This window comes from Carassius gibelio, chromosome B3 (genome assembly GCF_023724105.1).
Source record: "Carassius gibelio isolate Cgi1373 ecotype wild population from Czech Republic chromosome B3, carGib1.2-hapl.c, whole genome shotgun sequence".
Taxonomy (NCBI): Eukaryota; Metazoa; Chordata; class Actinopteri; order Cypriniformes; family Cyprinidae; genus Carassius; species Carassius gibelio.
In genome coordinates this window covers 19,847,171-19,874,328 of record NC_068398.1, presented here as the reverse complement: position 1 = coordinate 19,874,328, position 27,158 = coordinate 19,847,171, and the positions used below count along the sequence as shown (strand labels likewise).

The 27,158-nt window shown below is 38.5% G+C and overlaps 4 protein-coding genes across 4 annotated transcripts; all 4 read left to right on the top strand.

Annotated features, from left to right (window-relative positions):
- Positions 1-558: 558 nt before the first annotated feature.
- Positions 559-6,335, top strand: LOC127953804 (E3 ubiquitin-protein ligase RNF25). The gene is made up of 10 exons (XM_052553119.1): positions 559-665; positions 1,104-1,175; positions 1,289-1,385; positions 1,488-1,555; positions 1,650-1,719; positions 2,166-2,237; positions 2,340-2,486; positions 2,722-2,811; positions 3,114-3,251; positions 5,448-6,335. The coding sequence occupies exons 1-10, from the start codon at positions 574-576 to the stop codon at positions 6,225-6,227; spliced, it is 1,626 nt and encodes a 541-aa protein (XP_052409079.1). The 5' UTR covers positions 559-573; the 3' UTR covers positions 6,228-6,335.
- A 443-nt stretch (positions 6,336-6,778) lies between these two features.
- LOC127953806 (histone acetyltransferase KAT8-like) lies at positions 6,779-10,039 on the top strand. The gene is made up of 11 exons (XM_052553122.1): positions 6,779-7,168; positions 7,383-7,457; positions 7,541-7,719; positions 7,831-7,884; positions 8,022-8,186; positions 8,665-8,754; positions 8,883-9,023; positions 9,103-9,196; positions 9,285-9,435; positions 9,562-9,716; positions 9,808-10,039. The coding sequence occupies exons 1-11, from the start codon at positions 6,829-6,831 to the stop codon at positions 9,870-9,872; spliced, it is 1,509 nt and encodes a 502-aa protein (XP_052409082.1). The 5' UTR covers positions 6,779-6,828; the 3' UTR covers positions 9,873-10,039.
- Positions 10,040-10,969: 930 nt separating this feature from the next.
- On the top strand, positions 10,970-15,982 carry LOC127953814 (serine protease 33-like). Its single transcript, XM_052553136.1, has 7 exons — positions 10,970-11,324; positions 11,447-11,510; positions 11,608-11,631; positions 13,229-13,394; positions 13,469-13,740; positions 14,955-15,121; positions 15,195-15,982. Exons 2-7 carry the CDS (start codon positions 11,468-11,470, stop codon positions 15,441-15,443), a joined length of 921 nt encoding a protein of 306 aa, XP_052409096.1. The 5' UTR covers positions 10,970-11,324; positions 11,447-11,467; the 3' UTR covers positions 15,444-15,982.
- Positions 15,983-16,788: 806 nt separating this feature from the next.
- On the top strand, positions 16,789-26,942 carry fus (FUS RNA binding protein). The gene is made up of 15 exons (XM_052553120.1): positions 16,789-16,957; positions 17,687-17,711; positions 17,807-17,958; positions 18,048-18,222; positions 18,361-18,605; positions 19,296-19,482; positions 22,149-22,183; positions 25,176-25,208; positions 25,289-25,398; positions 25,488-25,617; positions 25,718-25,822; positions 25,915-26,032; positions 26,199-26,296; positions 26,380-26,515; positions 26,640-26,942. Exons 1-15 carry the CDS (start codon positions 16,945-16,947, stop codon positions 26,677-26,679), a joined length of 1,602 nt encoding a protein of 533 aa, XP_052409080.1. The 5' UTR covers positions 16,789-16,944; the 3' UTR covers positions 26,680-26,942.
- Positions 26,943-27,158: the final 216 nt, after the last annotated feature.

Here is a 27,158-nt window from a genome sequence, read left to right as displayed (position 1 = left end):
ACCAAAGAAATTGGCAATGTATAGTGAGGACATTACTATGCAAAGAATTTCTCCATAAAATGGTACAATGTATCATTCGTTTTGTTTCTGATTAATATTAAAAAAAATTTTTTTTCATCGACTCCATTTAGAGTTACATTTCCATTACTACACTTCCATTAAAAATACATCACAATTAGATATGCGTTTTGCAAACTTTTGTTTGTGAATGTAATATTTACCATGCAAAATATAGAAATTCAAAACATACTCAAACCTTTTACTTTGGTGTGTGTGAGAACATACAACATCTTTTAGAGACGGAATAAAGTTAACATTTTTGGGGCTGAACATCAGATCAAATTTTTAAAGACAAATTACACATATGAAACAAATGAGCCAAAAAAGTGCAGTTGTTGTCGGTGTTCATGAATTCCGATATATTGGGTACATTTTTGTGAATTTTAAAGTGTAGCCTACACCTTAAACTTGGTTTAAAATACCAAAAAAAGCATCTTTCTAATTAATATCGGAGAACTGTGCATTCTAATAATAATATTAATAAATAAATGCGGATTTAATGTTTAGATCGAGATGAAGAATGTTTTTACCGTCAGCTCTGTGTCAGCTGACCGATGTCGTGGAAGGAAGAGTGACGTCACCGCGGAAATGGCTGCCGAGAGCGAGTGAGTGTTGGGCTGCTGATAAATACTGCCAGAAATATGTATTTATTGTGAATTCTCATATAAATCAGTAGTTGTTTGATATACGAACTGAAAATATCTCATTTGTAAGACTAAAATTATTTAAATTACACACCACAGTTGGTTACGATAAAGGAGAGCTGTCATAGGTGACATGCCGTTTAAAAAACTAATAGTAACGTTACATACCTATAAAAGTATGTAAGAAGATAATTTGGTCCGACGCTAACATAAAGAATCTATAGTTGACCAGACTTAACCGGTAGGCGTTAGATAGTCAATGTCGAAGTAAAAAATGGTCGAGTGTGTTAGTGCTGTGTCTATCTTTGGCCCTTTGGCCGTCTGATGTGTCATGCTCAGGGTTGTTATAATAACACTAGTTCTACACGAAGTTCAGCTCACATCTGTTTGACCCCACAGTGTCCTGTCTGAAATCGAAGTGCTGCAGTCCATCTACTTGGATGAGCTCAGTGTTGATCAGAGAGATGAGGGGTAAATATTTGAGCATCTATTGCTCTTTTAGTTATTCATGAATTACTTGAGATACTAATTCTGTATCCTTAAAGCGTACAAAAATAAATCTGTCAAATCCGTCTCATTTCTAGAGGGTGGACAGTCAGTCTGGTGCTCTATCCCTCCACTGCGGAGGACTGTCTGTCTCAGTTTGTCCGTCTTACTTTGACAATGGATCTGGACTCTCAGGTTTGTTGGTCAAATTGCTGTAATATTATGGTAATGGTACGTCTTTACTGACAACTCTGTGTTCCTGTTGGTCTTCTGAGAGTATGTTTTATTCACTTCCAGTACCCATATTCATCCCCTGGCATCTCTATTCACAATCCACGTGGACTCTCGGATGATAAACTACTCAGGTGTTTGATTATTATTATTAGAAACTGCTGTTTTAAAACTTTAAAATGTCCTGTTCATCTGTATACTTTCTTATCCGCTGTTTTCCTCTGTTAGTTTACGGAGGAGTTTGCAGACGGAGGCAGAGTCATGTATCGGGACACCTGTACTGTATCAGCTCATAGAGGTTTGGATTCCTCATTCAATCCAAAAATACACCGTTTGTAGAAATGTAGTTCAGTTCAGTTGATCAAAAGTGACAGTCAAGACATTTATAATGTTACAAAATTCTCTTCCAAATAAATGGTGTTCTTTTAAACTTTCTATTGATCAATTATTACGTAGCATAACAGGCATTGAAAATAGTAAGAAATGTTTCCTGAGGAGCAAATACAAATATTAAAAGAAATTGCTGATTAAAACTTTGCCATCACGGGAATAAATTACATTTGAAAATATATTGCATTAGAAAAAAGAATATTTCACAATATTGCTGATTTGCTGCCATTTATATCAAATGAATGCAGGCTTGGTGAACATTAGACACTTCACTCAAAAACATCTTTAAAGGGTGAGGTATGTGCCTTCTAACATGTGTTAGTCTCAAACAGTTTCTCTCTGTCATCCTCACAGAGAGCCAAAGAGATCCTGACCGAGAGCAATATTCCCCATGGAAACTGTGTCATCTGTCTGTATGGCTTTAAGGTTTGCTGTTCTCATTGTAACATTGCACTTAGTGTGGTTTGTGGCCTGTTTGTACAAGTTGTAAATATTGTTGCGCTTGTTCCTCCTCTTTCAAAACCATAGGAAGGGGAAGTATTCACTAAGACCAGCTGCTATCACTATTTCCATTCTCACTGTCTCGGCCGCTACATCGCTCACTCTGAGATGGAGCTGAAGGACCGTGAGAGGGAGCTGGAGGAGGACAAAACCAGAGACAGGACGGAGGAACCGGTGCGGCTTCTTTTTAGACATGCTCATATGTTTTCCTTACTTCAAGCAAAATGCTACTCATTTGGTTTTCAATAAATTCCAGTCAACAGTTTTGTGTATTACATTATTACTATATAATTTAATGTAGTGTTAAACTGTGAAAGCTTAGCTAATTGCAATCCATAAAGAGGCAGTGAGGTGAGCTTGAATAACAGGAAGGGTTTTTAATATTATGTTTTTTTCGTTTCATTAACAGGAGTTAGCTGTTGTTTGCCCCGTGTGTCGAGAGCCTCTCACCTATGATTTGGATGCCCTAGTTTCCTCTCCTGCTCCAGTTTTCACACAGGTAAGACACTCGGACACACTGTTGCATTCTCCGTGGATTCGGTGTTTGCAGTTGAGTCAAGCTAAACTGGCCTGACGTTTGTCATTGTTAGAAATGTCAAGTGGACAATGTCACCCTTGTGTTCTGTGCCAAGCAGTACACAAGCAGTGCCAAGCAGTGCGTCATTGTCCCGTGTGCAGTCTCTCTTGTTAGCTGACTATGCCAGGATGTCTAGTTGGAAAGCTCAGCACACTCATGTATGCTCACTGATCACATGCTGTGGACACACATGAATGTTGTGTTTATTATTCTTTCACCCACAGCAGGACAATGCAGTCATGGGTGGGGAATTTAAAAAGAAGTGGGCAGCACTCCAGAAGGTTCTGGAACGGCAGAAGGAAAAGGGCGGAGTTATTGATCCCGAAGCAGAATCCAATAGATTCCTAATTCACATTAATGAGGTAAATGCTAGATGGAACATAGTAATAAAGTAATAAAGGGGTCATGAACTGGCTCTGTCTTTTTTTTTTCATACTGTTCTTTGAGGTCCACTTATGATGTTCGTAATCAAGGTTTTTACAGTAAAAAAACATCATAATTTAGAAGTGAGGGTGTATTCACACCAGGCAAGTCTGCTAGTTCACTTGCTTTGGTCTCGATCAAATACAATGTAGATTTTTTGTTTTTGTTTGGTGCAGTTGGCTTTGACACTGCCGTTTTTTTTTTTGCAAGTGTAAAATTGTAAACAAAGCCACGCATGTGCCAATATCCTCCATTCATTGGACAGAAGTTCTCAAGCTGATTAAAACAGGAAGTTCAAAAACAGGCTAATCATGGAGCTCTTTCATGGTGCGATTTCTATTATTTTATTGATTTGGTGTTATCAGTTACTAACGCAATATGAAGAAATTTATGAGCATCAAATGAGACAATGTCATAAAATAATTACGACTTAATAATTAAATCTATAGATATAAAATACTTAAAGCATATCACAATGTTTGTTTAAAGGGGATCATATGATGCTTTTTTTAAAGATCATTATTTTGTGAATTAGGTGCAACAAAATATGTTGACATGCTTTAAAAAAACATAATTGTTTTTTAAATACTGTGGATTATTATAAGTCCTCTATGCCTTTTTAAAAAAAATAAAGAAAACCAATAGGATGTGCTTCCATTCTCGGTCTTTAAACAGGAGCGCTTCACAAAAATACACTAAAACATATTTCCCATTGAATATTTTCCTCACAGACATGAATATATCTATAGAAAGCTTTAAATGACTACAAAGTGAAATAATTCAAATCCAAAACAAAAACTCTTATTATTATGTAATCCATAAAGATGCATTTCTTTCTAAAGGCACATCCGTTGATGAGATGGTGAGTCGGGATCATCAACTTCATTGCAACACTGACTTATAAAACATTAGTTCATTAATAAATAATTGAAATATCTCCTTACTGTTAGCATAAAATACATATAGTCATGGCAATTTTTGTGACAAGCTTTAGCCTATTTGGTGCACTGTCACAAATATGCAATATTTGCATATGTTTGTAAGCATTGTGGGTTTTAAAACCAGTGAATTAAGCAATTGAAATGCAAATAACAGCACTATATGTGCTAGCTGTCGCTTTCTGAGCGTGATTTCTGCAATTGGGTCGGATTGAGGTCGGTAGTAGAAGGGTCTCGGTGCGGTTGTTTGGTCAACACCCAGTGTATTCACACGTGCCAAAAATGTCAACACCCAGTGCGATTGCTGTATTCACACGTGCCAAAAATGTCAACACCCAGTGCGATTGCTGTATTCACACGTGCCAAAAATGTCTGCACCAAGAGGGGAAACAAACTTAAGTTTGATTCAGTCTAACCAAACAAGACAGGTGTGAATACACCAAATACTTTTTTTTTTTTTTTTTTCTGTCGTGTTTTGACCCCCTCATCTAAACGCTCTGTTTGAAGAGACGGTGGCGGATTGTAGACTCTGAAGTAAAGACTTAGGTTAAAAATACATAAAAACTCATAAAAAATACATATTAATCAGACAAAGCAATTGCGATCATGTAATGAAAACAGTTACTCACACTTGTATTGTACAACATTGTATTCAATAAAACAGTCTGCACTGCATCATCCGCAAAATGAAATAAATAAAGGAACAAGTTCTTACTGGTCGGGTGCTTCCTTAAAAATAAAGTTCCTCATATAAAGTTTATAATTTTTTTTGTTTCTACGTAGGCCTGCAATTGTCGCTCTTGTCATTTACCAATTATGTGCGCAAATCAATGGGGGGCTAAATAGGCAGTGATGTAGAAGCAGGCGCTGATCTTCTTCTGCGGAGGCAGAGTTTAGCCACACCATTACATCATAGAGTGGCACATTCTAAAACCTGCTGTTTTGGCAGATTGGCTTTAATAAACGCTGTTTTTAGACTAACAAGAATGTTTTAAGTTCTGAAACAAACTGAATGTTTTATAGCACAGTGACATCTGATGATAAAGATCAAGGTAATTTTGATTTCTCAGTTCAGGACCCCTTTTAATATTTATAATATTTAACAGAAGCGATGATCGTATTTAGCTGCACTGTGTTCATTTCCTGAGTTCTCAATGTCAGAATGTGAAAAATAAATCAATGTGTGTGTTTCCTCAGGCTCCAGCTAATGTTTCTGACACTCCTGCAACGGAGGATGCCTCCATTGCCGAATCTTCTCAGTCAGTCCCTTCCTTGTCCCAAGATTCCACCGATGCAACCCATGCCTCTCAAAGTCATCACACTACAGGCCAATCACAGCGCCTGGGCACTCATGAGAGAAGGCAGCAAGGTGACTTCAAGAGAGGTCGTAGAGGAAGAGGAGGCGGAAGAGGGGGATCAGCACGTCACACGATGACTACACCTGGGGTAGAACGACTGGGCAGGCTCATGCATTCTTCTGTTAAGATTAATCATGTCAACTCCGGCCCAGTGAACCCCACACCACGGGGAGAAAGTACAGCACAAGGACAGGAATGTGAACTCAGTGATAAAATAACACAGCCTTTGACCAATGAAGAAGAAAAAAATATATCTCAAGTGAAGTTTACGTCAGAATCCAACAGTGGACAAGAGCTGAGTCAACAAAACGTGTGTATTTCAAAAGATGTGACTCAGACAATCTTACAGGAAGGACGCCCAGAAAGGGAACACGTGGGTCGAGGATGGAGGCGTGGCGGTCGTAGCTCCGGACGACAACATGGACACTGGCAGGAGAGGAACTTCAAGGGACCCAGTCACTGGGATACTTCTGGGAGTGTTTGCCACCGTGGAGGAGGACAACGAGCCCGAGAGGGAGGGGCTGGGCATCATCACAGAGGGGGCGGGGCTTATAGGGGTGGCGGCAGGGGTTTGCATCAGAGAGTGGAAAAAGAATTTAGGAAGGAGGGAGTGCTCTGACAATGGGAGAGGGGAGGTACAGGCAGAGGAACAAGCGTACCTCCCAGTTTCACCAGCTGTACCATCATTATGTCCATGTCTATAATAAAGTTGTCCACAAGCAGTAAACTGACCCATGTTTTTCCTTCCTCTCTTGGGTTAGCATTGTTGTTAGTGAAAATGAAGGAGTAAACATTGCAATTAGGTAGGAGTCTAGCCATTGTTGAAGTTCAAAGATGTTTAACTTTTTCCAAAGCAATTGTGAAAATGTCCTAAATCCATAAATCAGAACTTCGAAAGGAAGTAGTATCTTCTTTCTGTTGCAGGTTAAATAAGATAAAAGTTAAATAAATAGGATAGATGTATATGTATTTAATTTATATATATATATATATATATATATATATATATATATATACACGCGCGCGCACAGGGGATGTATAATTACATATACAAATGTATAATGTGTTTATTCTTGTTAAAATATTTTATATAAAATGTGTATGTATCTATATAAGTTAAACAAAACAGAGGCACTATTACACAAAACAGACCAGGACTAGATTCGTTCTGCGCATGCGCGAGTCAACGCGGCGTGCGCAATGTTTTCAAATAGACAAAGATGTCTTCCGTAGCGATGTCGATGTCAAACAATCGCCACCCAAACATGAACAATTCATACGATAACTGCGGTTCAGAAGAGCGAATGGATGTTGAAATAGACGTTGGTCACGCTGGAAGCGACCGAGGAAGCTTGGAGACGGGAACGCGAGCGACATGTTCATCAAACGGCAGTGGCGGGGAAGAGGACGAGGCGGAGGCCGCGGATCGAGAACGAGAAGCCGCGGGCTCGAGTACTCCGCACTCAGGGGATGGGCTGTCGCACATCGGCGGCAGAGAGCAGGAGGTGTCCGTAGAAATCGGGGGGACTTATCTGTGTCAGCGTGCGGACAAAACATGGCGTAAGCTCAAAACGGAAAATGCTTAGTATTATATTTTTTCAGAAATAATTAATTTGCCATTTGTGGTTAAATTCTGTATTACTTCTGTATTATAATTGAATCATTATCGTTACGAAAACATGATTGAGAAATTCATAAGCGACAGCCCATGCAAACCCCAAATGTGCATGCACATACATTTTATTTATTCATTTGTTTTCTTCTTTTCTTTCAGATTCAGCAGAGGTTATTCAGTCTCGGCTGAATGAGCAGGAAGGCAGAGAAGAGTTTTATGTCCACTATGTTGGATGTGAGTGGAACTACTTTACAGATGCTTTACAGGTTTGTGTATTACAGATTCAGTGAGCACAAGCTCTGTTTTGTCATTGGCAGTTAACAGACGTTTAGATGAGTGGGTTGGAAAGGCACGTTTGGCCCTGACGAAGACTGTGAAAGACGCAGTGAGAAAGAGTGTGGAGGAGGGAGGTGGAGGTGAACTCGTGGACCAGCCTGAGAGGAAGATCACCCGAAACCAGAAGCGTAAACATGACGAGATCAACCACGTTCAGAAGGTACCTGTCATCACGTCTCTGCACATGCTGATCAGTGTTGTGTCTGAGGAAGGCCACATCAGTCTGACAGCAACATGTGTAATTATTTGACTGCTTGTTTTCTTCTCTCAGACGTATGCAGAGATGGACCCCACTACAGCAGCCCTGGAGAAAGAGCACGAGGCGGTATGAGGGGGGCAACATTTGCATAACACGCTTGCTTTGCATCCTCACACTGCTTATGGTGTTTTACATCAATGTCAGTAACCAACTATGTCTACCCGTTTTCTGATTTTTATCCAAAATGTTGCTTTTATTTTCAGATCACAAAAGTAAAATATGTGGACAAGATTCAGATTGGGAACTTTGAGATTGACGCATGGTACTTCTCTCCTTTCCCTGAGGACTACGGAAAACAGCCCAAGCTCTGGATCTGTGAATACTGCCTGAAGTATATGAAGTATGAGAAGACTTTCAGATACCACCTGGTCAGTCCACACAATGGTTTTTTTGTTGTTTCACACAGTAACGGCTGTTATTAAACCATAGGGGGTGCTATACATCTGTGCTGATGAGTTGAATGGCTTGGAATAGAGTGCAGCAGTGACTGCTTCTGTCAACTAAATATCAACAGGATTTTTCCAGTGGATTTTCTTTTTTTAAATAAGCTTTTTGACCAACAAAGGTTGAATAGAGTGTGTATGTATTAGACCTTGATTCAGGCATTTAACCAAAAGCCTATTCAAAAAAACCCACTGACTTCGGTACAATGGAACCGGAAGTGCACTTTTTACAAGTATTTGTTCTTAGATCAGTGTTGTTCATTGTCGATCAGCTGATTGTGTTTTGTGTGTGTGTTCGTTTTATAGCATTTCCGTCTTCCCGGAGTTAGGTTAAATGTTCTTGCTGAATTTACACTGTCTTTTGTTTTGCTGTTTCTTTGTTCCTCAATGGCTCCTGTTTCAGTCGCAGTGTCAGTGGCGTCAGCCTCCAGGCAAAGAGATTTATCGCAGGAACAATATCTCCGTGTACGAGGTTGATGGGAAGGACCATAAGGTGAGCCAGATCACACCTGCCATTAAAATGAAGCATAGAAACGAATTATTTTGGGACTGATTTCAAATCCCTATGCAGCTGTACCTTTTCCCCACAGTTTGTTTTTGACACTGTCCTTCTCGCTGTAGATCTACTGTCAGAATCTGTGTCTCCTGGCGAAGCTCTTTCTGGATCATAAAACGCTTTACTTCGATGTAGAGCCATTCATCTTCTACATCCTCACTGAAGTCAACAAACAGGGAGCACATATTGTGGGTTACTTCTCTAAGGTGAAGTGTTTCTTTGGTTTGTTTTTAAAGCGTATCTCTGTATTTGTACCTCGATTAACAATGTATTCTTGATGAGCAGGAGAAGGAGTCTCCAGATGGGAACAATGTGGCTTGTATTCTCACTCTTCCTCCATACCAGAGAAGAGGATATGGAAAATTTCTAATTGCATTCAGTAGGTTTCACCCCTGATTCACCTCTCGGCAGATGTTCCCTTCTGATTTAAGCACATACACTGATAACTGGAGTCATACTCTTCTCAGGTTATGAGTTGTCTAAGCTGGAGAGTACGGTGGGGTCTCCAGAGAAGCCTCTGTCAGACTTGGGGAAGTTGAGTTACAGGAGTTACTGGTCTTGGGTACTTCTAGAGATTCTGCGCGACTTCAGAGGGACGCTGTCCATCAAAGACCTCAGGTACACATCCAGTCCCAAATACAAGAACAAACCTGCACGTAAACAAATGCATGAGGTTGCATGCAGAGTTAACTGCCAAGGCTTTGATGAAGAGATTTAACTAATGCATAATGTCTGCACCCACAGTCAGATGACCAGCATTACTCAGAGTGACATCATCAGCACACTACAGTCTCTGAACATGGTCAAGTACTGGAAAGGTCAGCACGTCATCTGTGTCACACCAAAACTAGTCGAGGAGCATCTCAAAAGTGCCCAGTACAAGAAACCACCAATAACAGGTAACAGATCTGCCCCTTTTTCTATCCTTTGCTTTGTATATGTGTTAACATGCTTTTAAGAGTTTAAAACATTTGCATTTTGTTTCTACAGTGGACACACATTGTTTGAAATGGGCTCCTCCCAAACACAAGCAGGCCAAGTTCCCTAAAAAGTGAACGTGGCAAAGACGGAGAGTGAAACCGCCCCTTCTCCCAAGATGTTTTTCACAGCTAACCTAAATATCATGTAGAAATACTTTCTCCACGAGGGAAAGATCTAAGATTGTACATTTGCATTGTAATGAGTCTGTTATTTTTTTTAAATAAATGAATAGTAATATTCATGTCATTGTTTGCGAGTCATCTTTACTTAAAAATGAACATTTCAGTGCAACAGTATGGTAGGCCTACTTCAGTTATGTGTTCTGTGAGCTAGTTTAATATTATACCAGACTCCCCTTCATCTTCACACAACTTTTGGATGAAGAAAGTTGTAAAGTCAAGCTACATTATGCTGAATTATTCATTTGGCAGTATAGAATTACTGATGCACATGAAGCACCTGTCTGGCTTTTAGGTGAAAGTTGATCCCTATATACACTATACTGAGAATAAGTTATGTGTGTGTGTGTGTGTGTGTGTGTGTATAAGATAAAGTGGGTCAAATGACTGACCCTTCAGCTTGAGGAACAATAACTTGGTTACAATAATACTTAAAGGATACCACTGATACTGAACCTTATACAGTTTCATTCTTATTAATGGAAAATTATTTAATAAAGCTTTATTTATATTTAAATAAAATGTTATATTATGTATTCTAGATGCTTCAAGATAACCATGGTGTTTTTGGCAGACTTCTTCTAACCAGTTATTTGTATAACCTTGGTTTTAATGTGAATACAGTGATTAAAATATGGTTACTCTAGTGATACAATGACGAATTAGTTGTTACTGCTGTTTTACTAAAAAAAAAAAAATTATGAATCTAAATAGAGAAAATGTTGTTACAAGATGTTATACATTAAAACAAAACTAACTGTATTTAAGTATTTGGAATATGCATAATTATTTAGACTGTAAAACAGCGTGAGAAAAACTACGGCAAAATACTATTGTGTGGCGTGAGAAAAGATTACTTAGAATTGAGTTCATTATTACCAAAAAGACTCTCAATCTAACCGAGAGACACGCAGGCCTGCGGCGGGACCTGTGCTCTCCTGATGAGTCTTCTCTCTGAAGAGAACAACGGGCTCATTATTTCGGGAGGAGATTGAGACGCGCGCTGTGATTGGACGCTGGCAGCAGGTAGAGACGCACAGGTACTTCAACGCCTTCTCTGGCAAGGGAAGATTCCTGCGTGTTCACTCGCTGCTCTTTTCTTACTTCTCGAGCACATCACCTTCTTTGTCTTCAGCTCTCAGTAAATGTAAATGAATGTCGGAAAGAGACGAATATGTTTCGTTCTCAGAGCGAGGCTTCATCAGGAATCTCTAACCTGGCCCTCAGATGTTCGAGGACGTTTTCTTGTGCGTTAGAAGATAACCTTTTAAAGTTGATTGACTTCTTCATTGTTCGGATATAAGTGACTGGATTATTTTTTTGAATATAGGACCTCTAACATTATAAGTGAGTTTTTGAACCTTAACTGTTGATTAAAAATGTTGGTTAGGTTTTTTTTGTTGTTGTTGTTGTTGAATAAGAGCCCAATAAGTGTAAATTAGTTTATTCATGAACATGATTATTTACAGAAACTTGTCGAACTGAACAGAATGACTGGTTCATGGCTGCAGCTCCTTGTCTTGATGTTAACAGGTAAGTCTTTGGGGTGCAGTAAATGTATTTTGCTAACTATTTGATTCAATGCATTCATTAAATTCATCATTTGTCATTTTGTGTCTTAAAACATCAGGTCTGTCGACATGTGTGGCACAAGGTAAACATATATATATATATATATATATATATATATATATATATATATATAATTTTTTTTGTTATTAATTTAATATTTGTACTCATGTTGTTTTAATAATGATGAGAATTGAAGAAAATTATGTAATAAGTCTTAGTACAAAAATACTGGCACCAAATACTTATTTCAGTAACAAAATCTTCAAATATTTTTCCAGGTAGAATAATATTTAAAGGTACACAGTGTAAAATAAGACATAACTTTCTATTATAAAAAAAAAAAATTTTAAATAAAAATAAATCTTTTATAATGTCATGATTGTTTCTGTATTGGTATAACTGTTTTACTGTTTTCTTGTCACATGACTCCAAATTGTCCTTCTATGTCAGTTAAAGTTAGAGTTGGGTATCGTCTGAATTTCCTCAATTCCAATTCTGATTCTTATCGATTCACAGTTTCTATTACAATATGGTTAAAAAAAAATGAAGTCAATCATTTAGATTTAAATTTAGATTTCACACATATTGATTCTGTGTCTCTTTTTGCAAAACATATAATTGGTGCTGCATACCATAAACAAAAATCAGCTAACTAGATGAAAACGGGAGCTGTTTACACTATTAAAAACAAAGGTGCTTCAGGATGCCATAAAATAACCTTTTTGTCTAATTGGTTCCTTAAAGAACCTTAGAGTCTAAAGAACCTTTCTGTTTCACAAAAGGTTCTTTGTGGTGAAAGAAGGTTCTTCAGATCATAAAAAGAAAGGAAAGAGATGGTTCTTTAAAGAATCTTTAAATGAATGGTTTTTTGTGCTACCAAAAATGGTTTTCTATGGCATCACTGTGAAGAAACTTTTAAACACTTTTTGTGTGTGCAAAATACAGTTGCACGATTCTTGATAAATTTAGATAATTTTTTTAATGTAAATTGTAGTTCTCATAATTTTGAAGGAAACAAAAATTGACAACTAAACTAAATCTCATTGAATTTATGAATGGAATGATTCAATGACTCACTCAAGATTTACTTGTTTCATTACTGGATACCGGTTTTGTTTGAACAAATCTTCTGAATGAATGATTCAACAGCCCCTTTTCACCACCTAAAGACAGAAGATGCGCACACAAAAATGGATTTTTATTTTCAATTTAATTTCTTTTTTAAATAATAACAAAATGTTAAGCTAAATTATTTTTGTCCATTTACATTATGAATTTGGCAGATTTGTATTTTATTTTATCCAAAGTGACTTGCATTATATTTGAAGCCTCATTTAGATTAAATCCAAATGGCGTTCACAAAGTCCAAACTTGACTTGACTTGAAACATGTTCAGAGTAAAGAAAAGCTCATTTTTGGTATGAATTTCGTTTTCGTGCAGTTTTAATAGCTCAAAAAAGCAGAGCATCACATCGTCACGTCTTTGACCTTTTTAAACCTTCTCCTTCTTACCCACAAGAGTTTTCACTCACACTTATGCTCCTGTTTGTGTAGCTCCTCATTAATACAGTGAGAAGATGTAATGATACTCCAGGGGTGTTGTAGGGCAGATGTGATCTGGTATACACAGTCTCTACCATGTATGTACACTAAATCTCCTCTGACCTGTTCATGTTAAGTGTGCGGCAGGCCTCCGCTGGGGACGCGTATCGTGGGAGGAGCTGAAGCAGCAGCAGGGGCGTGGCCATGGCAAGTGGACATTCAGTTGGGAGCCAAAGGCCATGTTTGTGGTGGATCCATAATTGCAAAAAATTGGGTCCTTTCTGCTGCACACTGCTTTCCTAAGTATGTCTTATATCCTATAACCAATGACAGTGTAGATTATAGAGAAGTTAATGTTCTTTATCTTCTATCCTCAGCCCCTCAGACGTGTCTTCGTATCGCCTGTACATGGGACGCCATCTGCTCAATGGCTATAACCAGTTTGAGATGGTCAGTCAGGTGCAGCAAGTGGTCGTTCCAGAAGGATACTCAAGCCCTCAGGAGGGCAGAGATGTAGCTTTAGTGCAGCTGCGCTCTCCAGTCACCTGGTCAGACAGGATCCAGCCTGTGTGTCTGCCATACGCTGGGTTCCAGTTCAACAGTGGAACCTTGTGCTACGTCACGGGCTGGGGATACACTCAGGAGGGTGGTAAGAATCCATCATAAAAGACATAAGGGGAAACTAACAGATTTTACTGATTAAAGTCATGCCAAAGGATGTGGATTTTTCTTTCTTTGGAGTGACAGCTGGATTTCCGTCTCATTTCTGTAGTGGTAGGAGGAGTAGAAATAGTTAAAAAGCAAGAGCAATGAGTAGAGCACTTTTATTTCACTGAACTATTGATTTTTCAACTTTATTGACAGTATAGGTTCCACATCTGGTGAAGATCTTTAGGGTCGGGACAAACTGACCCAAAATCACACTGAAAATCAAAAAAAAAAAAAAAAAAAAAGCTAACCTTAAACAATAATACGTCTCACCTATTACGAAAACAAAAACCTGTCTTCAAAACTGAATTTATAAATAATTTGTTCTTTTTTCCATATATAATGTAAATATTATAAACAGTATTGTAACTGTTTTAAAACATTTCTGTGTATGAGCATCTTCCTGAAGCTCAAACAGTAGAGCATGTTATAAGCAACACCAAAATCATGGCAGTTTCCAGCGAACTGAACAAACACACATTATCTGATAAAAACATATTGTGCCTTCAGTGCAATGCAGGTCTTCAGCTGCCATATGTACACTGTATAAATGTTAATATCCTCAGAAGGTAGTTGGGACGCTGACATTACGAAATACATAAAAAAGTTTCTATTTAGAGTCTATAAAGCTGTCTTCAAGGATGAAATAGACCGGTCAGATTGACCCTCAAACATCCTAATCGTAACAGAAATTTTGCATGAACAGTAAATTCGGCAACACGTCAGAGTGCAAGCATGTTCAGGACCCTGAGAAGACACAGTTTGAAGAAAAACATAAGTTTTCCAGTATTTCTAACATCTCTGAAATCAATCCAGAGCATAATATAAGATTCAGAAGATTTATTGTCCTCCAGAGTGAGAAGAAAAAAAAGTTTCCTGATGCCTTGCATTTATGCAAATTGCCCATTGCTTCTGCATTGACAAGATTAAAATGATTTGACATGGAAATGAGAGACAAGAGATAAGACTGCTTTCTGTCAGTAGCGAATACATGTATCACATAGCAGTCATGCAAAAAAGAAAAAAACAATGTCCAGACAAAGCCTTCCAGCTTATCACAGATCTGTTCCCTATTTTATGTTATGCTAGTTAATGTTTTGGACATTTTGGTAATTATTTGCATTTTGCGTTTGTCTCTGTTTTGTCTTTAAATAGTTTCTCTCGGTGGAGTCGGGGCACTACAGGAAGTGCTGGTGCCCATTATCAACCAGTCCTCCTGCCAGTCAATGTATCAGATATTGTCATCTGATTTAGTACCAGTCAACATCTTATCAGACATGATCTGTGCTGGATACATGCAGGGAGGCAAGGATTCCTGTCAGGTATGTGAGACTATCACACTGCCATTGTACTGACTATATCTACCATGTAAATAACATGATTTGTCTCTCACAGGGGGACTCTGGAGGCCCTCTGGTCTGTCCTGGTGGCAATGGGACTTGGATTCAAGCTGGAGTTGTAAGTTTTGGACTTGGCTGTGCTCAGAAGAACCGGCCAGGAATCTATTCCAGAGTCTCCAGCTTCGCGAGCCTCATCCGCAGCACAGTTCCAGAAGCTCACTTTCTCGGTCACGCTCAGAGGAGTCAAAGTCAAACGCTTCTGGTTCTTGGCCTCTCTTGTGCATTAGTACTTTTGAGGAGATAGTATATTAGTTAAGTATATATACAATGTACATGTGAAACACAGAGTCAAGTTTTGAAACACCACAGGTTTCATTTGTGTGGCATTGATTTGCCATGTTTTACATGCTTTTGTGGGGCACAAGATGTACCCAATGCTGAGCTTCATGGGTATTGAAAATTGTTTTTTTAACAATAATGTAATATGTGACATGTTTTATGATAGAGAGATCTGGCTAAGCACAGATCTAGTTGTTATATACTGTTGTTACTGTGAATTATATTTCTTTTATTCAGTTTTAGTAATGTCACCAAGACATCAGAACACTGTAAAATGCCAATATTCAACAGGATAAATACAATATCATTTTCTATTTCTTGTACTGATAATTTGTACTGAAAAATCAAAATGATTTGATTGCATAAGTCATATTATTGCACACTACACCTTTGTGTGTTCCGCTGTTTTCGTTCATTCATTTAGTAACAGTATTGTAACTTCTTAAATAATTATAGGATGTATATTAAATTAGAATGCCACCTGTGTTTTCCCTTTTGCTGTCTTTTTATTTATTGATGTTTATTATCTTTAGGAAGCACAGTTATAGCCATTGCAAAAGCCTTTGAGGGTTTTTTTTTTTTTTAATGCATCATACCTTTTGGGACTCACATATACCTAAAGATTTAACCCTGTATGGTACAGAGTTGCATTATGGCAATACTTAATTTCTATTTATTTTCTTTTTATTCTGAAAAAATATATATGGGAGATATATATATATATATATATATATATATATATATATATATATATATATATATATAATACAATATGTTAATGAAAAGGGATTGCCTTAGACTACCTTAAGGCCATCCCTTTTCATTAACATATTGTATTATATATATCTCCCATAGATGTGCTGTTTTTAAGTCAAATGACATTTGAATGTTCCTTCAAAACACTTTTCTCACTGTCAGCTGAACATTTGTTGAAGTGCTCCAGAAATTGCTCTGTTAACCGTTTTTCTGATCATCTCATCTCAAGGGCCATTTTTGTATTTATGGCACCATGTTTGGTTAGTTATTTTTTATTCACAAATCAACATGGTTTAACATAGTTTAACTGTAATGATTATTTATTTATTTGAAGTGTTTATTGAAGTATAGTTGTATTTATGTATGAATAAGAAAATTATTTATTATTTTCAGAAAATGAAAACAGCAGTATTTCACGGAAAGGGCAATAGGAAGAGTGTATAGTTGGCTCTTCCGTGTAATGACAATGTGTAATTGCACGTGTTTACTGTATAATGGTAACTTTAGTGTCAATATTGTGTAAAAATCCAGATCTGAACGGATGATAGTGTGACATCATCCCCGGTGCCGCCTGCAGGCTCACGCCGACACAACCGCGTCCGTCTCCGTGCAGCTGCGCAGTTAATATCGGTAACCGAAGGTGACTGACTGTGCAGCAATTTTCAAACTGGTCTTCTGCAGAAGCATCTTAAAAGATTTCAAACGCGATTATGGCGTCAAATGGTAAGAAGATCTGTTCAGTGCAATATGATTTCGCGTTTTATTAAAGTGTATAGACTGCGTAAACACAGAAACTGATGCAAAACGCTACTCGCAGTTTTCCGCAAATAGGTCACTTGGCATGGGTCACTCGCTCTTGGTGAGGACATTTAGTGATGTACTTGTTACAGAAGCCACAGACGTATTTAAAGCAATTATGGTTTAATTTATGAAAGATAAAAACGAAGAACATGTCGGCACCCGCCATTTTGTTTGCAGCTCTTTGCTGGCTTGTTCTAGTCCTACTGACCTATATTTGCACCGAACCCACTCTATAACAATTTAAATTCCGTTTCAATAAATTTAGAGTGTTAAATATGATTAACGTTAATTAGCTCTATCTGGTGTTCTCGACACCCCACATACACTCGACGCGACAAAACTGGAACGCTGCATTACCATTAGTGCGTTATTTGAGAGATACGGTTATTTGGGAGCTTGTTTACTTGTATGAAGAGGATAGTTCATTGTTACCTTTGACTTCTGTTGGATGGACCAAAACAAACAACCAAAACAGAAGACAGCCCATACAGGTTTAGAATGACATGGAGGATTAAATAATGACATATCATTTTGTTGGAAACTATACTCTCTACTTTATCTTCCTAAGGCCGACTTAGACTGATTTCTGATCTCCCAAATACTTGTAAATGACCAAAATAGCCACCATCTAACGTTGTCTTTTCCCTTTAGATTATGCCCAAACCTCAGGCCATGGGTAAGTTTACTGCATCCTTCCCAAAGTGGTGTCATAATATTTAACGATTGCTCACATTCATGATTAAAACAAGAAATTTATGTTGCTGTGCCCAGTTACGGTGGTTATGGAGGACAGTCCAACCAGAGTTACGGTCAACCCTCCGGCCAAACCTACAGCCAGCAGAGCTATGGCGGATACAACCAAAACCCAGAGAGCAGCTCTTCTCAGGGTGGATATAGTTCCAGCTATGGACAGTCCCAGTCAGGTAGTAGTCATTGATGCCTCCAATTTAACCAAACATATTGTGAATAGGCCATCTTTTGCTATCATATCTAAATCCTTGTGGTTTTATAGGAGGATATGGGTCTCAGCCCCCCTCTCAGGGCTATAATCAGTCCAGTCAGTCCTACAGCTCTGGAGGCTACAGTAACAGCAGCCAGCCTCCTCCAGCTCAAAGTGCAGGCTACAACCAGCAGTCCTCTTATTCGGGCTATAACCAGCATCAGTCTGCTCCTCCATCTGCCTCTAGGTCAGATTTCAGCTGGATGTCAGTGTCTATAGCTAGTTTTGTTAAAGATAATACTAGTGCTCAGTGTTGTTGTTTTTTAGTGAACAGAATGTGATGATATTGAGTGGAATATGTTTAACCCATTTTGTGTTTCAGCAGCTATGGCAGCAGCTCGCAGTCATCTGGCTACGGTCAGCAGCAGCAGGAGGGTGGGGGTGGATATGGTGCTAGTGGGGGTCAGTCTGGAGGATACGGGGGCAGTGGAGGACCAAGTGGTGGATACGGGGGTAGTGGGGGGCAGCAGCAGTCCTCTCAGCATGGAGGAGGGCCTTACAACCAATCTCCCAACTACAGCTCTCCTCCACCTCAAAACTATGGGACACAAACTCAGTACGGACAGGGAGGTGAGCTTGAGAGACTCGCTCGGCATATAGAATTGGGTGGTAATAGGAACTAGTTCAGTTTGTAGTTCAAAACCTAAAAATAGAATTGGCTTTTTACAACAAGCAACTCAACTTGGCTTAAATATTTGCTTCGTTTATTTATGTTGTAGTACTAAACAAGTAATTCTAAGCACAACCCGTATTGACTATTAAATGAAAGAAGAAAAAATATAAATTTCCGAAGAAATATTACAATTTTGCATCTTGTTACTAAATGAGTACTATAATAAGCTCAAAATATCAACCATGTTTAATATCTTCTGACTGGATGGAATCATGGACAAAAAAAAAACACAAGAGTCTATGGCCATCATATGCTGCGTGGTTTTCTGTTAAATCTGTCAACTCAAATATGCAAACTATAATTCGGGGGGAAAAAATTTGGGCCAAAGTCGTGTAGTGTCTTCCAGCATTTATACCACAACAAATGTAATCTAAATGTAAAAGTAGAGGAAAAGAGCATGCACCGTTTGTTCTCTAGCATTGGTCAATATACTTCCAATCATCAATACAGATCAATTAGAAAAAACTATATGGTGTCAACAAGTCCTACATATCTACTTCTTTCGAAGTACTAATGCAGTGTCAGGCTGGAATGTGTAAGGCAGACATGATGTATTTCAATCTCAATGTGTTGGATTTCTGTTGTAGGCTACGGCCAGGATTCCCCACCAATGAGTGGAGGAGGAGGAGGCGGCTATGGGGGCCAGGAGGGTGGATATAGCCAGGATGGTCGAGGTGGACGTGGTCGCGGAGGTGGAGGTGGCTTTGGAGGTCGAGGAGCGGGTGGGTTTGACAGAGGTGGCCGTGGAGGACCCCGTGGCAGAGGAGGAATGGGGTAAGCAAATATTCACCTCACGCACTTTCCCTGTCACCTTCACTGCATAAAGTCCACCTGTATGCATCCGCGTTTCATTTAGGAAAAAACAACAGGTAAAAGGTTAAAATAGAGCCAAAGGTGTTGCACCTTATCAACTGGCTGGGCTGATAGTAAATGGTGGCCTAGACTTCAATTTACTACAGTTAAAGTGTCTTGAAATGTGGTGTAAAGTCACGGTCTACACAAAACATTAACATGGAGTAAAACTTGATGCAGAAAATGCATCCAATTATGACCCAGAATGGTCTGGTTTATGATTTATTGGTGATGCTCACATTCATGTATTTACCTTAAATGATACATGATGTTAAGCTGGTACCGGTGTGCTGAATATTTCCATGTCTTGACCCTTCACTAGATGGAACCAGCCAAAGGTTCACATAAAATTATACAAAAACCAATCGAAAGTTGCAATAAATGACCAGGTCTTTATAAATGAATTATGGGTTTGGACATGACCTGTCCTATGACAATAAGATGATCATTTTACTACTTGTCTGTGGGAGTGCATCACATCACTTTTGCCTTCACACATTGCACATTGAGACCGAGAGTTTAATACTGTTATAATTGATGATATTTTTTTAGGTTTTATTGACCTTTTGTTTAGTGTGTAGTGTTAAAGTATAGTACATTGTTTTCATTATGATTTCTCATCAGTTATGCTTTTACTATGTTTTAGTTTTCAAGTACTTATAAGTAAGGACTACTGAATGGTATTTAAGTTTAATCCTATGTTAATAGGATGCATATTATGTTCTGATACCATTTCAAAAAGTTAACATGCAGAGTATTGTGAACGACTGTATTGATTTGGCCTTTTTTTTCTTTTTTAATCCGCATTGAAGTGTTTGAGTTATTGGTGTAAATTGATTCGGTATGATGTTTTAATGGGAAAAACCTCTTTCTATCACTACTTGAAAGTGAGGACATGAGTGTTAGAGTGCTAAAATGGTTGCTTGTTTCTGCTTCTGCTGCATTTTTCCCCCAGATACCAAAACCAAAGTATTGGCACCTGCATAGTATCAAGAACATACAGTCTTTCACAAACATCCCAAAATTGTATTAAAGTGCCCCGTTATGGATTTTTGAAAATTATCTTTCATGCAGTGTGTAACACAGTTCTAAATGAATGAAAACATGCTGCAAAGTTTTCAATCTGAAAGTGCACCATGTATAATGTTATTGTCTCTCAAGAAAGAGACACCTCTGAATCATTGAAACGAGTCATTTTTAAAACGAATCCCAAACCACTTCATGTTGACATCAACGCACACTTGTTGCTTGTGCAAACCAAGGAAAACTTTATTTTGGCTTTGGTCTGAAAGAAAATGCTAGTTCATTCTTTGCCACTGGGTTCTGCTTTTGGAGCGGTAAAAATAGCCGTTTCCCCAAAGCACACATGCTTTTGTTTTCCACAAAGCAGCACTGCGCTCAGAAACACTGCTTTATCAGGCATTACAGGCAAAATGAAATTAAAATGAGATCAATCACCGCAGATTAGCCTCACGCAAAGGAGGGGTTTGTAAAAATGAATCGTTGAGCAAATAGTTTGGGAGACATTGAGCAAATGAGGTAAAAATGAATGCATATTTTAAGAAAATGAAAGTGTTTATTGACCTTGCATGCATGTCAACCTGATGTTGGGGACACCCAAAACCAAAATATGAATCTTTCATAACCCATAATAGGGGCACTTTAATGGGAAGGTTAAATTAAGATAACTGTTTGAAGCAGCAGATGGCTGTGATCTCACATTCTGGTCCACACCTTAAGGTGCTGTCATGTAAAAACACTTGTTCTCTAAATCTTCTCCATCCTCTCCTACAGGATCATTGTGTATTGCAATGCTTTAATGAATCTTTAAATCTTCTCCTAGGCTGTTTTCTACAAGGTTCAGCGGTTTTAGGCTTATCCTTTTGAAGAGGATAAAACAGAAACACAGGCTCTAGAAAGCTGGGAACTGGGAAAGATTAGCTTCAAGAATAAATTAGGCATGTGTGACTATCAATCAAATAATTAAAAAGACTTATGGGCAAAAAAGAAAAAAAAAGAAAACAAAAAGGTTTTGCATTAGGGAATGTTTAAAGATCCTTTCAAATCTTCAAAGGATCCTAAAACAGTATGGAACAGTTGGTTTAATCCAAAAGGGGGGAGAGTGGTCACATCAGTCATGTCTCTATTAATTTAAATGCAAAACTGAATGCAGTGTGTGCAGTTTCTGTCCAAAGTAACAGAACATGGATATTTTGGGGTGAAGGTCCTGGGTTAAAGAACTGATAATAGAAAATAATTAATTTGGTGAAACAAAATGATTGAGTTCACAGATGCACTGCAAATCTGTACGGTAAATAAAAATTATGGTAATTATTTTGAGTAAAATGGTTATGATATAGGGCCCCCACATGTTTTTGGGAAGGATATATCAAAAGGGTTTCCCAGAAGCCCTAATGGGTTATGGGGAAAGGTGAACCTAGTGAGAGGGGACAGCAGGATGGGGGGCAATGGGGATCTGGTAGAAAAGATGATGGAGATGGGTGGGGCCTTTCCAGCCTCAAGAGTGAAATGGGGCACAACCCTCATCAACCTTCAATTCGTCTCGCTTCTCTCTCCTTCTCCGTCAGAATGGGTGATCGTGGAGGATTCAATAAGTTTGGTGGTAAGTGACAAACTCTTTAAACAAGGAAATTAAGGGGTTTAAAGAGATCCTGGTCAAAGGGGTGGAGTGGGCATCTGGTTGTGTCACAGACAAACTTGCATTAAAGACTACACTGAAGTGAAAGTGGTAACCTCTTGGTGTGTGTGGTAAACAACTGCGCTTTAATAGATTTAGCAAGAGCATGCTCATTATGGATGGTTAAGAAAGAAATGCAAGCTCATTTGAAAACCTTCACAGAAAGAAAAAAAAATCTTTAATTCGGTAATTTACTTCCCCTCATGTTGTTTAAAGCTGCGGTAGGTAACTTTTGACGCTCTAGCGGTTAATAAACAGAACTGCTTGCATCTTGCGGAAGAACATCATAGCCGGAACTACTTCTCTCTGTTTATGTCTATGATGAATCACAAAGGTCTTGGTTTACTCCGCCACGGTATCCCCGAAGCAATCTAAAATAGTCCGAATATAAACACTTATTATAGGTGCACCCTAGTGATTCAGGACAAGCTAAAGACACGGTTTGGAAAATGGATTCATGGTGTACTCGCTTATTATATACATTTTTCTACATTTTGAACACAAACAAAGTTACGGACCGCAGCTCTGATTGGTTGTTTTTACTGGGAGCGCATGACTTTCTGCAAATGGCAATAGGACCACTGGGAGGAGCCAGAGGAGCTTGATTTTTTTCACAGATTATCTGTCTCATATTCTACTGTCAGGACATAATGACAGGTTTAACAAAAGGTTTTTACAAAAGTTACCTACTGCAGCTTTAAGTGTAAACAACATTTTCTTCTGTTGAACATAACCTTTAATTTAATTTTTGGGGTGAATTATTGCTATTATTTCAACATTCTTTCTCGTTAATGTTTCTACACACTTCAAAAACAACCTCAATATAAGGAACAAATATAAGGAATATTTAGGAGTAGGAGTCTATTGAATCAGAAGCTTTTGAGCTGACTCAGAAACATGGAACAAAATGGTTACTACGTGATCGTTTTGGTCACTCCAAGTGTATTGTTGTGGTTTATTATGTACTTTTATCAAAAAGAACCATTCTGTAGCTGATGTGCAAAAATAGTCCGTTGTGTTGCAAAAAATACCTTTTTTTTTTTTTTTTCAATGCTTGCATCTACTGTGGCAGTATCGTTTTGTGGCGGTCGGACAGTAAAAGTGATACGCACATACCTTTATCAGCTTGACTGTTCTGACAATGCATGTAATGCCTCAACAATCATTCAAGTCAATTTGAATGAAAAACTTCAATACACTTTACTTATTTTACCGGGACCCTTAATTTTTGTATATATAACCACACACAAATAAAATATTGTTAGAATTTACCTTGAAGAATCCAAGTTTTTTTTTAAATAGTTTTATTTTGAATCTTACTTTTTGATGCACCCAACTTCTACTCTGAGCACTTTTGCTGTTTAAAAGGTGGATTCAGGTGGCCAACAACTGGATTCTAGAGGTAGTCCAAATCCAATGGTGTCAGGTGGTTTTAGTGTTGTACTTGTCTGATAAAGGTCCTGATGGAATAATTCAACAGGAACAAGTATATGATCTAAAACAACAGGAATGGAGACCTGGAGATAGAAGGGGTCCATATTGCAAAGCATGTTCACAATATATAACAATTTGAAACATGCGTAATATGTTCATAATTGCTTGAACATGACGCATCGGCTGGAGACCAACATGCTGGTATTCTTCACATGGTTTCTAACTGGTAACTACGTCAAATGGCATCTAAAGGTATAACAAGGTGTTGAAACTTATCTGGCTAGCTCAAATACAATTTGATATGCAACCAGATCCAGTGAAAATTGTCATGGGTTTCGTATGGAAAGAATATTTGCTGGAGATGGTGGATTGTATGGGACACTTCAAGATGATTTCAAAACTTGCTACACTTTGGGGTAAAGGAACATCAGGCTGTCTAAAACAGTGAGTCATGGTCCTATTTCCTAATGCTGAAAGTACAACATATGGGTTTCAGGTTTTTTTTTTTTTTTTTTTTTTTTTTTTTTTTTATGATAACTTCAGATTAGACTGGTAAAATGTGTAAGGTGGTTCATCGTCGATCATCGTAATCTTAAAACGTCAGTGGTGTTGGTAACTATTCTAATGGTTTGCCAAATTACTTACAGTTGTGAAAAATGGTTGCTTAACCTGGGAAAATCCAATATCTAGATGTGCACAGAGAGCAAAAGCAGTGACACAGCCCAGTGTCTGACTGTTTGGAAATCTGCTTTTGCGGGATGGAGGATGAGAACCTTATCATATGGCCAATAAATGTACGGTCATTGACGTAATGTGTCCAAATATCACGTATTACTGTGATGTGCAGTGCTGATGATGGAGTTACTCCTCAATAAAAAGGTGAATGATACTGGTTTCAAAGTGGTATCCAGTGGTATTTTAAGGTGGAATATTAAAAGTTGTCTTCATTGGCTGTGCATGTTTAAAAGTTGACCAAATACCTACAACTAATAAAGATGACCAGAAACCAACAACAACAAAAGACCCAATCGCTGCTCTTTGCTTAGCTGACAGTAAAAGGATGGTTGCAGGGGTTTGAACTAGACGGTTATTGCATGGTTTCCGTTTTGCAATGAGGGATAAAAAGTCACTACATGGAGTTGTCTGAGATGTATTTCGGATTGCCTATGAGTATAAATCAAGCTACAACTATTGGTACGGGAGGAAAGAATCTCCTACTTGAGACCTTGGGCTTCTTCAAATGTTGGCCAGTTTTTATCAGTTTTGAAAATGTGTGGTGTTGGTTGGTGCTTGTGTGGTGTTCCTCTCTCAAATATCCAGCTACAGATGTGCATCAGGCTCTGTTTTCTATATCTGGAGTATACATTATATGGTACAGAAGTATATGACCGGCAAAATGATTAAGAATGAGTAATGTAAGTGTGTGTAGTTTGTGTATTTGTGTACATATGTAATATTAATGACCGTTCCTTTCACTTCAAAGGGCCCAGGGATCATGGAGCTGGTGGGCCCAATAGTAAGTAATCATGTGTATGTATTACTTGCATTATTAGACCATTTTCCAGTCTGATTATAAATTATTATTTTTTTATACAGTGCAGGAGCAGGATAACTCTGACAACAACACCATCTTTGTACAAGGTCTTGGAGACGACTACACCGTGGAGTCCGTAGCAGATTTCTTCAAACAGATCGGCATCATCAAGGTGGAAAAGAGAGAGAAAACCGCCACTGTGCAGCAAACTATCTTTGCATAGTTCTCCTCGTGTTAATATGAGTTTGTGTTCTCACACAGGTCAATAAGAAAACCGGATTACCCATGATAAATCTGTACACAGACCGAGAGACAGGGAAGCTTAAAGGGGAGGCCACTGTTTCCTTTGATGACCCTCCTTCTGCTAAAGCAGCCATTGATTGGTTTGATGGTATGTTGCTCAGAGTCGATCATAATAGTGCCTAAAACAAGTGTTTATTTTCATTTGTTTCATTTTTCCTGGACATCTAAGTCGCATCTTTCCTCCTCAGGTAAGGATTTTAGTGGAAATCCTATCAAGGTGTCCTTCGCTACCCGCAGAGCTGAATTTGGACGCGGCGGCGGTGGCAGCATGAGAGGGGGTCGTGGTCGAGGAGGTAAGATTATAGCTCGCTGTGGTGTTTTAAATCATCTCCTTTTTTCTTTAGTCTTTTTGTTTTCCTGACATGGTGGTCTTCTCTTCTCACAGGGCCGATGGGCCGTGGGGGATTCGGGGGGGGAAGAGATGCTGGTGGTTTTCCAGGCAACAATGGTGGTGGCGGCAGCGGTGGCCAGCAAAGAGCAGGAGACTGGAAATGTTCAAACCCGTAAGTGTTGGTTTGTAAACGCTCACCAAATTGTGAAGCGTTTACAGTTACACAATACAAATTATATACAGTGCACTCACGTAACGTATTAAATACTACATCAAACCTCAACTGGTGGCTTTTACGTTAACATTATTGTAATGTTGCTTTTCTCTCGTGTGGGCAGAACTTGTGGTAATATGAACTTCTCGTGGCGAAATGAGTGTAATCAGTGCAAAGCTCCCAAACCGGAGGGAAGTGGAGGAGGAATGCCACCGATGGGAGGTAAAGAGAAACATTTCTGCTGAGGAGAACAAGATGCTGCAGTCGTGTGTGACCGAGTGAACTCCTGTGTCTGTCTTTTGTAGGTGGTTTTGGTGGAGACCGGGGCAGAGGCGGTTTCGATCGAGGTGGTTTCCGTGGCCGTGGTGGCGATCGAGGGGGCTTCAGAGGAGGGAGGGGAGGTGACCGCGGAGGATTTGGATCTGGCAAGATGGACTCAAGGTGAAATTACTGATGATTTACACTCTTGCACATGTTAAAATGTTATTTCGCAGAAAACTGATTTTCAATATACGGTGTTCATCAGTGAAAAATTTATTTAATTGCATGTGTTGTGTGTTTTCAGGGGTGAACACCGACACGACCGCAGAGACCGGCCTTACTAATGGGAGCAATTCTCTTTTGACTTTAATTCGATGTGGGACCAGTATTCACTCCACTTCAACATGTATTACCTTGTTGCTCATGTTTTGTGTTGTATGTTGTCAAAAAAGTGTTTTTGTTTTAGTTCCGGTAATATGATTTTTTTTTTGTGTTCTCTCTATTCTGATATTCTTGATCAGTAATTTAGTTTTTTCTCTCTGAATTCGCTGGTGTTTAAATCACAGTTGTATTATTTGTGCAGTTTATTAAATGTACTTCCTTTGAATTTTTTTGAAAACCGTTGTTTAAAATTCTAAACTTGTAATGTAAAATTACTTTATTTCAACATCTTTTTATCCTATCTAAATGCTTTATCTATGGCATTAAGACGAAAAACAAACAAATGGTTTTTCTCTAAATTAATATTTTGTTTAAATTCAGGTTTATTATAGTCAAGTAAAACAAACATTTATTACTTCTCATTTACCGAGAGTCATTTAAT

Bases quoted from the DNA above. Each gene is read 5' to 3' on its own strand.
- fus (XM_052553120.1), top strand. The intron at 18,606-19,295 runs GTGAGCTTGAGA...TTTCTGTTGTAG, and splicing joins AACTCAGTACGGACAGGGAG to GCTACGGCCAGGATTCCCCA. The intron at 25,823-25,914 runs GTAAGATTATAG...CTCTTCTCACAG, and splicing joins AGGGGGTCGTGGTCGAGGAG to GGCCGATGGGCCGTGGGGGA.
- LOC127953814 (XM_052553136.1), top strand. From the start codon at position 11,468: ATGACTGGTTCATGGCTGCAGCTCCTTGTCTTGATGTTAACAG. The intron at 11,511-11,607 runs GTAAGTCTTTGG...TTAAAACATCAG, and splicing joins CCTTGTCTTGATGTTAACAG to GTCTGTCGACATGTGTGGCA. The intron at 15,122-15,194 runs GTATGTGAGACT...TGTCTCTCACAG, and splicing joins GAGGCAAGGATTCCTGTCAG to GGGGACTCTGGAGGCCCTCT.
- LOC127953804 (XM_052553119.1), top strand. From the start codon at position 574: ATGAAGAATGTTTTTACCGTCAGCTCTGTGTCAGCTGACCGATGTCGT. The intron at 2,487-2,721 runs GTGCGGCTTCTT...TTTCATTAACAG, and splicing joins GAGACAGGACGGAGGAACCG to GAGTTAGCTGTTGTTTGCCC. The intron at 3,252-5,447 runs GTAAATGCTAGA...GTGTTTCCTCAG, and splicing joins TCCTAATTCACATTAATGAG to GCTCCAGCTAATGTTTCTGA.
- LOC127953806 (XM_052553122.1), top strand. From the start codon at position 6,829: ATGTCTTCCGTAGCGATGTCGATGTCAAACAATCGCCACCCAAACATG. The intron at 8,755-8,882 runs GTGAGCCAGATC...TTCTCGCTGTAG, and splicing joins TTGATGGGAAGGACCATAAG to ATCTACTGTCAGAATCTGTG. The intron at 9,024-9,102 runs GTGAAGTGTTTC...CTTGATGAGCAG, and splicing joins TTGTGGGTTACTTCTCTAAG to GAGAAGGAGTCTCCAGATGG.